At 40.2% G+C, this 12,138-nt stretch overlaps 2 protein-coding genes across 4 annotated transcripts in view; one reads left to right on the forward strand and one right to left on the reverse strand.

Moving 5' to 3' along the window:
* The window catches only part of DHTKD1 (dehydrogenase E1 and transketolase domain containing 1), a 45,510-nt gene that overhangs the window by 17,077 nt on the left and 16,295 nt on the right, over nt 1–12,138 (forward strand). For all 3 annotated transcript variants that reach the window (XM_063100661.1, XM_063100662.1, XM_063100664.1), the window contains 5 exons: nt 1,743–1,914; nt 3,080–3,278; nt 5,893–6,205; nt 7,393–7,477; nt 7,949–8,088. In XM_063100661.1, coding sequence (XP_062956731.1) covers nt 1,743–1,914; nt 3,080–3,278; nt 5,893–6,205; nt 7,393–7,477; nt 7,949–8,088 — 909 coding nt within the window. The remainder of the gene's footprint in view (nt 1–1,742; nt 1,915–3,079; nt 3,279–5,892; nt 6,206–7,392; nt 7,478–7,948; nt 8,089–12,138) is intronic.
* Nucleotides 5,385–5,743, reverse strand: LOC134380651 (large ribosomal subunit protein eL36-like). Its single transcript, XM_063100709.1, has one exon. It carries the CDS (start codon nt 5,738–5,740, stop codon nt 5,423–5,425), a length of 318 nt encoding a protein of 105 aa, XP_062956779.1. The 5' UTR covers nt 5,741–5,743; the 3' UTR covers nt 5,385–5,422.

Here is a 12,138-nt window from a genome sequence, read left to right on the forward strand (position 1 = left end):
CAAGCCATGCCTCTGTAACATTTTTTAAAAGAAGCAGAAGAGGCAAAAATCTCTCTTCCTTGCCTTACTGATCTTCTCTTACATCATTGCCCTGCAAGAAATCTCATAGCAAGGAGACTAAAGGGTGAGGACTATTCAGATGCCCAGGAACCCTGTGTAGGCTGCGTGTTGGACTTTACAATGTAGCATAGTACAGAAAAGACAGGGGCTCTGGAATTGAGAAGACCTGAGTTCAAGTCCTGACTTTGCTTGGTATACTTGGTTCTTTTAGTTAGGTTCTCTGAACCTCAAAGGTAAAATGAGAATATATTAATTACATTCCTCATGGTGTTCTGAGGGTTATTGAGAACATGTTCAATGACCAAGGAGAAAGGCTTGGAGGGGCAGAGAAATAAATTTAAAAAGTGGGGGGGCATTCTAGAAGGTCTAGAATCTAATCCAAGCCAGGTGAAATATATATTCAGTCTGAACCTTGGTTTCTTCATCTGTGAAAATGACAGTAGTGTCTTCCTTACCTGGCTCCCTGACCTGGTTGTTGAGTGGATTAATGGAGATAATGTAGAGTGCTATGGAAATAATTTAAGGTATGCGATTAGTAGGTATTGATCTTCCAAAATGTTAGTCATACCTTTGGACTGGGAGGATGTGGACTGGAAATTTCACTTAGGTAATGGAGTGTTTTGTTTGTTAAGCCAAAGTATTCTACCTGTATAAAAATGACATTTTCCAAGACATTTTCAATGGCATTTAAAAAAATCTACTTCCAAGTATTTTTGTCTTCATTCATATTCAGATTTTTTATTTCTGTTGTTCTTAAAGCTAAAATGGTTATCTTAAGCTAAGGTGTGTCAGGTGATTTTATTTAGTTCAGCATTTAGGCTGTTTATGATAACAGACTTTTAGCATGAAGTCAGTAGATCTCCTATTTTCTTCGGAGATCTGCAGTTCCCTCATTATTTGCTGTAAAATAAAAATATTCCCTTTTCTCTACCACCTTATCCACGAGGTTTCCTGATGATACTGTGATCTAGCAGATTTCAAATGCTCTGGAAGGATAGTACATTTCAGACATTCTCTCATAACATTGTTTGGTTTTTCTTCCACCCCTCTTTTCACTGAAACATGATATGCTTTTCTCCCATGCCTCCTTGTCTTTGCTAACACTTCACTCTCCGCGATGTTCACAGTGGCAGCAAGGACTAGGTGAAGTTAGCTACACGCAGTCTCTTTTTGGGGGGCAAGATGGTCAGGGAGAGGAAGAGTTCAAAGTTGTGTCCTAGTCCTGTGTCTTGAAGCTGCTGTCATGTGAGATTTTCTAGAGCTGATTTCCCTTTTGTGCCTCCACCGTTTCTTCCTTCTATGATGCTGCTGTACAAGGGGCCTTCAAAAAGGTCATGGAAAGACTCATATTGTCTTTTAATTCCATTTTTTATGAGCTTTTTAAAGCAGCCTCATATATACTAGGATGTTTGCTTAAGTGTTGAGTACAGGTGGTGATATGAGCAGAAGGAGTGGGTTAACAGATGGTGGCTGCAAGAGGAACAGGTATGATTTAGGCTCTTTGAAAGCTGCTTTTGAGACCAGCCGAATCATTCTAGGAAACCCTGTAACCTACATATTTTTAGGAGGGCAGGGGAGTAGTGAGGGTGGTTGTTTTTTGATATTTTAAAACAGTTTATTGCAGTCTGAAAACCTAAATGTCTAAATCCTTTATGTTCTTCTTTTTTTCCCCCGTGATTCAGGTACATGGTGATGCTTCTTTCTGTGGTCAAGGGATTGTTCCTGAAACATTCACGCTCTCCAATCTCCCGCATTTCAGAATTGGTGGGAGTATCCATCTGATTGTCAATAACCAGCTGGGTTACACCACTCCGGCAGAGAGAGGAAGGTCTTCTTTATATTGTAGTGACATTGGTATGTAACACAGGGAAGAGGTTATGTTGCTGGTCAGACAAGGAATTCCTAGAGAAATTTCTAGTTCACTTAGAAAAATAAGCCTCACTGGTTATCCCCTTTTTAATTTTCGATCAGGTGTGGTCAGTAGTCTTCAACAGTGTAGCCAAGTTAACATTCATTTTAAAGTCTGTGTGGTTTTTTGTTTTTGTTTTTGTTTTTGTTTTTGGCAGCTGGCTGGTATTGGGATCCAAACCCTTGACCTTGTTGTTATGACACCACACTCTAACCAACTGAGCTAACTAGCCAGCCCTCAGTGTGATCTTTGAATCCAAGGAAATAAGACAAGAATGGAGTTGAGAGTGTACAATCTCAAATTACTTATGTAACCAGTCGAACAATCTGGTAGAAGTTATAGATCAACACAATTAGTACAACACCAGAGTAGTTATCTTTAGGATATTCAAACTTGGAGTGTCCAGGATCTCAGTCAAAAAGGATATGTTCAACTGGGTAAAATAGTCTAGTTAGAAATAGGATGTAAAGAATCAAAGTCAACTTGTTTTAGCCTGTAGAAATTGGCAGTCTTCAGAGAAAGGCAGGGCTTTTATTACCCATTCCCTATTTCACATAGTTACAAGCATTGTTAGATGGCAGGAACTATATTGTTTTTACACTCAGAGCCTGAGCTGGATGCTTTTTGGCATTGTCTGTGTGAATTCTTTGTAACTGGTCTGATAGAGATACTGAACATCCATTCTAGAACTTCTTTTTGGAGAAAATCCATCTTTTTCTAGGATGTATCCTTTAACAACCCTTTTATCTCATGAAGAAAGATAATAATAACAGTAACAGTAACAAAATAAATATTAGCTATTATGTACCAGGCACTGTTAAGCATTAACACTTTATATGCCCTTAATCTTTACAACATCACTAAGAAGTAGGAGCTGTTATTCCAGATTTACAGATAAACAGACTGAGATTCATAACCTTACAAAAGTCACACAGTAAGTCACAGAGCTGGCATTAGTCAGCTGGACTCCAAAGCTTGGGTTCTTAACACCCAAGCCAAACTACCTCTGAGGAGGTGGGCTGTCTTCCTGGGCAGGCAGTAGGACTTGGAGGAGGACTAATGTCATTCTGGGTTAACTGGCCTGCTTCATCTTGGTCTTCCCTACTTCAGGGAAGCTTGTGGGCTGTGCCATCATCCATGTCAATGGAGACAGCCCAGAGGAAGTGGTCCGTGCCACACGACTGGCTTTTGAATACCAGCGCCGATTCCGCAAGGATGTGATTGTTGATTTGCTCTGCTACAGGCAGTGGGGACACAACGAGCTGGATGAGCCTTTCTTTACCAACCCAGTCATGTACAAAATCATCAGGTACAATGATAAAGTGTCCTTGAACATACCTCCCGCCTTCCCCTATATTGCTTGCATTATTATTATTCTTTTTTTGGCAGCTGGCAGGTATGGGGATCTGAACCCTTGACTTTGGCATTATAACACTATGCTCTAACTAACTTAGCTAACCTGCCAACCCTTTTATTTTTAACAGATACTCTCAGCTAGGGTGACTAACTTCCCTGGTTTGCCTGGGACATGAAACTTTCAATGCTAAAAGTGGGATAGTACTGGGCAAACTGGGATGGTCACTCTATGGGTCTCAGGAGAGCCTCTCATATTCTTCAAATGCTACTGTTTCCTCATGTATGGAATGGGCAACTTAACTCATCTAGCAGATGGAAGGACTGAAGTAGGAAGACTTAGGCAAGCCTTGCCCGAAGCTACAGAGTGTTGTGGTGGCAGGATCAAAAATAGAACCTCTGTGTTTTTTTTGTCGTTTTTTCGTGACCGGCACTCAGCCAGTGAGTGCACCGGTCAGTCCTATATAGGATCCGAACCCGCGGCGGGAGCGTCGCCGCGCTGCCAGCGCAGCACTCTACCAAGTGCTCCACGGGCTCGGCCCGAACCTCTGTGTTTTTTTGACAAATCATAGATGTGGACCTGCTTTGTGCCTTGGCATGAGGTAACATGAGGGATTGTAATGGATGTTTAGAACGGCACTGTCTGATATGGAAGCCATTAGCCATAGGTGGCTACTGAGTACTAGAAATGTGGCCAGTCCTGGCCGGCCGGTTAGCTCACTTGGTAGAGCATGGTGCTGATAACACTAAGGTCAAGGGTTTGGATCCCTGTACCAGCCAGCTGTCAAAAAAAAAAAAAAAAAAAGAAAAAAAAAAGAAATGTGGCTAGTCCTGAATGAGATGTACTGTAAGTGTAATATACATACCAGATTTCAAATACTTAGTATATAAACTATAAACATAAAATATCTCAATAATGTTCATATTAATTAGATATTGAAATGACAACATTTGGGGTATATTGACTTAAATAAAATGTATTATTAAAATTAGTTCCACCTGTTCCTTTAACTTTTCCTATGTGATTGCCAGAAAATTTAAAATTACACTTGTGGCTTGTATTTTATTTCTACTGGCCAGCACTGATTGAGAAGGTTAATGTGAGAGAGAGTGAACGTGTTGCTTTGGAATTTCTTTTTCTAGATAGTAGAATGTAAAATAGGTCTCCCTCCCCCACTTTATTTCCTCATAGGTACAAATTAAAGCAGAGAATAAATTTGGTGACATTTTATGGGCCTTTCTGGTCACAAGTAGCAGGAGGAGTGCTACTCTAAGGAGAACAAATCTGGGGTCTCCATTTATGTCTGAATTTAGCAGCTGAATGACTCCACGTGCCTCCAGGGCCCTTTTCAGAAAATCTATCCTATCTTCCTCTCACTCTTGTCAGGATTAAATATGCTAATATGCATGAACTGTCTTTATAGTTCAAAGGATTATATGAATGTGGTAGGGCATCATTATTGTCATAACACCCTGGTGCTATTATAAAGGAGTATTAAGGCCACCTGACACAGGTGTTAGCAACTTGGAGTTTGACACTTTTAAAGGGAATACTCAGTGTGAGTCAGTCTTGTAAATAACTGTCTAGAATTTACCAATTTATAGAAAAACTCCACTAATTATTTCTATCTGAATATAGATAAAACTTTATAAAGATAAATCTGTTTTCTCTTGCTTGCCTTGAAAAGGTTGTTACTCACCAGTGCCTTTAATTTATTAATTAAAATGTAAAATTTTTATTTATTTATTTTGTTTTATTAACTTGTTAAGGTGAAAGTCACATCATTCAAATTGACTTTTTTTTTTTTTGGCGGCTGGCTAGTGCAGGTATTGAACCCTGGACCTTGGTGGATTTAGCACCACGATCTAACCAACTGAGCTAACTGGACAGCCCCAAATTGACTATTTTAAAACGAACAGTTCAGTGGCATTTATTACATTCACAGTGTTGGGCAACCACCACTTCTTTCTAGTTCCAAAACATTTCCTGAGTGTCTTTTTATTTTATTTTTATTTTGGGTGGCTGGTCGCAGTGCCTTTTTTTTTTTTTTTTTTTTTTGAGTTTTTGTAAGATTTTATTATGCAGAAGGGAGAGGGGGCTCAGTCCTTCTTGGCAGCTGCTTTCCTCATGGCAGCCAGGACATTGCTCAGCTCCTCTCGCTTCCTCTTGGCACGGATGTGTGTCCCCACCCTTTTCTTGATGAACTTGAGGGCCCGTTTGTCCTTGGAGACCTTGAGCAGCTCCATGGCGCGGCGCTCATATGGGGCAAAGCCACACACCTCTCGGATCATGTCTCGCACAAACTTCGTATGCTTGGTGAGGCACCCGCGCCGTCGGCTGTGCCTCGGCTTGCTCATGTTTTTGGTCACATTGTGGCCCTTGTTGAGGCCGACAGCCATGGGGTAGCGCAGAGCCATGGCTGCTGCGGCGGAAGGGCTGGCGCCGCACGGAACTCTCCGCAGTGCCTTTTTACAGCGATGACACTCTATAATGCCTTTGACAATGGTTGTCTCTGTCTTTCTTAGATTTTTACAGATCAGATTGATTTTACCCACTCTTTCTTGGACAGAGCCCGCAAGAGCATTCCAGACACATATGCAGAGCACCTTATGGCCAATGGACTCATGACCCAGGAGGAGGTGTCTGAAATAAAAGCTTCCTACTATGCCAAGTTAAATGACCACTTAAGTAACATGGCCCACTACAGCCCTCCTGCCACTAACCTGCAGGCCCATTGGCAGGGCCTGGTCCAGCCAGAAGCTCATATCACCACCTGGAACACAGGTGTGCCCCTCGACCTCCTGCGGTTTATTGGCATGAAGTCTGTGGAGGTGCCCAAGGAACTCCAGATGCATAGTCACCTTCTAAAGATGTATGTGCAGGTGGGGAGCATTGAAATCACTGGTTATTACTTTTTCTTCTTGCTCAGCAAAGGAATTGATGTTGGTCTGGTCTTTTTGGTTGGCTAATTCATTTGACAAATATTTGTTGTGTGTCATTAGGTTCTAGGAACTGATCCTAGCATTGTTTTGATACTGATAGTCAATTAATTCCGATTTCTCTACTTTTATTTTTTCTCCATGTATTTATTTACACAACTTTAATACATTACATATGCATGGAATACATGCATGTTATAAAAAATAGAGAAATACAGGAATGTCTGTTTTGATTTTCCAGCCAATGAGCAGAAAATACTTTCTTTGGGTTGGCTTAAATCAGTGTAACAAAAATCAACACACATACCCTGAAGGTAACAATTTAGACTGGAAACATGCTGAGGTTTTACATATTGTCTTATGGTAACTGTAAGATGACAAACTGTCCTGGTTTGCCTGGGACTTAGGGGTTCTTTAGAGACTTTCCATACTAAAACCAGGAGAGCAAAGAATTAAAGGTCTTTATATTTCTTAAGCTTGGATGAAGGAACTTTGCCCTCTGAATTATTTTAAAGCGCTAACTTTGTTAAGTTTTTCTGATAGGTATAGAGACTATTACAACAAACTATGTACTTTCCATCCACCTTAAGAGCTAAGATATTACAAATACATTTCCCCATGTACCCCTCCTTGATTCCATCTCCTCTGCCCTCCACAGAGGTAACCACTAACCTGAAGTGCATGTTTGTTTTGCCTGTTTTTTTTTTTTTTTTTTGTCTTTTTTGTGACCGGCACTCAGCCAGTGAGTGCACCGGCCAGTCCTATATAGGATCCGAACCCGCGGCGGGAGCGACGCCGCGCTCCCAGCGCCGCACTCTCCTGAGTGCGCCATGGGCTCGGCCCTGTTTTGCCTGTTTTAAAACTTTGTAATTGGTAAAATATCTGTCTGCATTCTCTGTTTTTGTCCAACAGTGTGGTTTTTTTCCTTTTTGTTTTGTTTGTTTTTTTGGTGGCTGGCTGGTACAGAGATCTGAACCTTTGACGTTGGTGTTATAACGCTGCACTCTAACCAACTGAAACAACATTATGGTTTTGATACTTACTTTTGTTGCACTACATTTTTTGAACTCAATGTGATAAAGGATACGGACTCTTAAAAGCTCCTTTTTTCCTCCTCTTCAATGTTACAGTCCAGAATAGAGAAAGTGATGGACGGGACAAAACTAGACTGGGCCACGGCAGAAGCTCTTGCCCTGGGTTCCTTACTTGCTCAAGGTAAGCAGTTTCTGTTTAGCTGCAGAGGTGGTAGAGAATGCTTTCAGTGACTTCTGTTACATGTGACCTCTGCAGTATTTTGAATTGCAATGACTCGTGTCATTTTCACTGACTTGAGAGGTTCTAAAACATGTTAACTTTTCTTACCTGACAATATTACTTAATGTCAGTGTAAGTCATGTTGACAGACTTCATCAGAGTAGGTTCTAGAGCAGTTAAGACAAAGGGCTCAGTGCTGGATGTATTGAAAAGACATTTTTCTCTAAAAATTGTGGGGCAAGTGGTGACTCTCCATTCTTACACAATCTCACCTTGACTATAGACTACAGGACAGGTATATTTTAATAAAGAGAATCGATTATCCTAAGGAAAATTCTGAGGATGAGCCAATGTATAAGAATTCAGAGTCACCATGCCTTATTATTACTTAAGTTATTCATGGGAATCTGGATTTTTTTCTTTCTTCCTAAGGTTTTAACGTCCGTCTGAGCGGCCAGGATGTTGGCCGTGGAACTTTTAGTCAGAGACATGCGATGGTGGTTTGTCAGGAGACCGATGACACCTACATCCCTCTGAACCATATGGACCCTAATCAGAAGGGCTTTCTAGAGGTAGGATGTTTTAAAATCTATTGTAATGTCCAGGTGCCAATTATTACAGTTTCAGGATTCTTAAAGCAACTAGAAACATATATTGGCAACTTTTGGCTCAAAACTTTTTGAAATTAAGGGGTGCCCAATGGATATACAATGTAGGTCTATAAATTTGAAATAGAAGTAACAGACAAGAGAGTACTCTGGAGCTATTTTACTCTGGCTATTTATCAGTAATCATGTAAATGTCAAATGGTTGTACATTTCGTCAATTCAAAATTGACTTTGTAATCGGCATATTACTGTAATTCATTTAAGTTAGTCAAAGATGTGGATAATAATCCAACATTTCTTACCTACTTAAAAATAATAATTCCTTAAGTTTACCTTATTCTTTAAGGTTTAATGGATGTGATGAATTTTTATATAACCATATATTTCTGTGTGCCAGTCTCTTTAGTGTCTTAAAAGCAGGGGCTGAGTCTTTTCATTTTTGTCTTTCTGACAATTAGCAGGGTGCCTAGCACATTATGTTTATGAAAATACATTAGTCTTTTTTTGTTTTTTGGCAGCTGGTGGGAATGGGGAATCTAACCTGTGACCTTGGTGTTATAAGGCTGTGCTCTAGACAACTGAGCTAACTGGCCAGCCCCTGTTTGAGAATAATCTGGAATTCACTGATACTCTAAAAAAAATTCACATGGCAAAAGCAATATTCTAGGAAGGTTACTTAAAGGACATGTAGCTCACCTTTTCTTTAAGTTAGTCTGAAACCTACCTGTGGATCAAATCAGACTGGTGAACTAGATACTGATATGTTTGGTATTCCCCCTACCTGATATGTGACTTTCATTGAATTGTGATTTGATGTTAAGTATCAGTTAAATATATCGCTATTTGAAAAGGACCCCATTCCATTGTAGAAAACAGTATGGAGGTTCCTCAGAGAATTAAAAATAGATCTACTTTATGGCCCAGCTATCCCACTACTGGGCATATACCCAAAGGAAATGCAATCAATATATCAAAGTCACCTGCACTCTCATGTTCATTTTAACACCATTCACAATAGCCAAGCGATGGTATCAACCTAAATGTCCATCAACAGATGAATGAATTAAAAAGCTATGGTATACATACACAATGGAATACTACTCAGCTATTAAAAAAAAAATGATATCCTATCATTTGCAGCAACATGGATGGAACTGGAAACCATCATGTTAAGTGAAGTAAGTCAGGCACAGAAAGATAAATACCACATGATCTCACTCATATGTGAAATCTTAAAAAAAAAAAAAAAGTGGTTCTCATAGAAGTAGAGAGTAGAATAATCATTACCAGTGGCTGGAAGGGGAGGGGGAGGGGAAGAAGGGGTGGACTAACAGGTACAAAACTATGCTACATACCCTAAGTGACTCATTGTGTAGTATATGCGTGTATTGAAACAACACGCTGTACCCCACAAATATGTACAAGTAAATGTTAAAATATTTTATATCAAAAAAAAAAAAAGCCCCAGTTAAGTGCCTTGTATCAGTTATGAGGATACTGTTGAAGATTTTGTTTATTATCTAATACCATATCCTTTATATGAAGACCCTGGGAGAAACTCCTGCTTGGTCTTGGTATTGAGAGTATTCGTAGGTTCCTGAGCAGTGATTGCCTTCATTGTCTGTTTTGAATTCCGTCATTGACCAACATCCCTTATCAATGATGGCTTCTGGGAAGGGCTGGAGGCTTGGCAGCCCCGATGATAAGTAGCCCATCCTGGTGTGCCCTTCCCCTAACTCCATTCTGAATCTCAATCTTTATTTGCCTTCTTTCCCTCCACTAAAAATCTATATCTCCATGTTGTAATTATGTACATTTATAAGCCACCTAAAATACTTTCTGGAATAAATAAAAGCATTAATAGATTTCAAGAAAATGAAGTATCTAAATATATCCAAGCATGCAAAGTACAATGGATACATAGGAGAAGGGGCAGCTATATCTACGTGGGGGAGCCCAGAAATGCTGGGAGAGGAAGCCACATTTGAGCTGGGACATGAAGGACATTAGGAGTTGTTTTCTCTGATACACGTAAGGAGGACATTCTAGATGGACACAAGAGTACATATAAAAGCTGGGAAGTAAGAAAACCTGACACGCTCAGGGAACTACAAAGACCTCCGTATGACTGCAGTTTAAGCTGCGAAGTGGACGCAGGAGTAAAAAGACACTGGCCGGATAAAACCCCTCAACTAGTGAAAGACTTTGAGTGTTACATGGAAGAGGAGCCATGGAGGAATTTTTGAACAGAGGAGCAGATTTTCATATTAGAAAGACTGCTCCTGACAGTACTTTGGAAGCCTAAGTTAGGGGAGGATGAGAGCTTAGGACCACTATTAAGGAGGCTCCTCAGTCTGCTAGGCAGGAAACCATGGGGACCTGAATTAAGGCAATAGTAGTGTAGATGGAAGACGGAGCCAGATCTGAGAACTATTCAGAACACAAAAGTGATAGGAATGAGCTACCTAAGTAGGCAGTAAAGAAGCAAGGCTAAGCTGGGTTATCTCCTAGCTTCCCCGCCTTGGGAAACTGGTATATGATGATGACATGCACCCAAAGAGAGAATAAAGGAGAGGGAACAGGTTTAGTAAGGAAAGCTGATGACTTCAGTTTTGAACATTTGACTTTGAGGCAGCTGAAGGACAGAGGTTCCTATTAGGCAATTAAATATGCTTGTCTGGAGCTAATGAAGGGTTCTGGTCTGGAGATATAATTTGGAAGTAATCAGGGTGTAGAGGGTTTGAAACCAGAGGGATGGGAGAATCTCCTTGCAGAACAGAAAGAGAAGAGGACAAAGGGTAGAATCCTGGGAGAAACAACATTTACGGGGCAGGTGGAGGAAAAGTATTTCACAAAAGAGCATTCAGAAAGCCAGGAAGAAAACCAGAAGTCACTGTGTCATTGTACTCTAGGAGGCAGGAGTCAAATAAGAGGAAGAATGACATGTCCACTGGACTTAGCAACCAGAAGTTCGAGGGGTGACCAGCTATTTCCATGGAATGGCGAGAGCAGGAACTAAATTGTTGTTAGTTGCAGGGTAAACAGGAGTTCAAGCTATGGAGACAAGTAGATTAGATTATTCTTTCTAGAAGCTTGACTGTGAAAGAAAATGATGGCTGGGGGAGTCTGAGTCAGGAGAACATTTCTTGTTTTATCTTTAATCTTTTGGTTGTCTATACTTAGGGGAGAAAGCCAATGAGGCAGGTGAGCCAGGTCCCAGAAGCAGCAGAAAGAAGGACAGATTCAGAATACGAGTGGGTTGACTGTGGGTGGGAAGAGAGATGAGGAATGAGGTGAGGCCAGGTGGAGATGCAAGCAAAGTGGCCAGTCCAATTCCATCTACACACGCACAAATTGGAGAGGTGTAGCAGTCTTTTTTAAAAAAATTAACATGTAGATTATATCTGAAATCAGACTAGAAATTAGAAAAAGTGAGCTCTCTGGTTAGCTCACATGGTTAGATTATGGTGTCAAGGTCAAGGGTTCGGATCCCGTACTAGCTAGCCACCAAAAAAAAAAAGGAAAGAAATCAGAAAAGATAAATTATGCATAATCCTACCATGCTAATAAATCACCTATTTTTATTTTTATGTGTCCTTATTGAGTTTTTATCCATAAAAATTGCAAATTTTGAGTTGTAATTAGAGTAGGGATATAATTTTTTTCCTGAGGTTTTTTTTTTTTTTGGTGCTGTCTTTAAGTAAACACTTTATCGAGGGCTGGCCAGTTAGCCCAGTTGGTTAGAGCTTGTGTTTAACATAAAGGTCAAGAGTTCAGATCCCTGTTCCAGCCAGCACCAAAAAATTAATTAATTAATTAATTAAATACATAAATGCTTTATTGGGATACAACTCATAAAATTTGACTTTTTGATGTGTACAATTCAGCAATTTTTAGAATATTCCTAGAGTTGTGCAACCATCACCACTATCTGATTTCAGAACATTTTCATCACCCCCAAAAAAGAAACTCTGCACCCCTTAGCAGTCCCTCCGCATTCCTTCCTGCCTCCAG

This window comes from Cynocephalus volans, chromosome 6 (assembly GCF_027409185.1).
Source record: "Cynocephalus volans isolate mCynVol1 chromosome 6, mCynVol1.pri, whole genome shotgun sequence".
Taxonomy (NCBI): domain Eukaryota; kingdom Metazoa; phylum Chordata; class Mammalia; order Dermoptera; family Cynocephalidae; genus Cynocephalus; species Cynocephalus volans.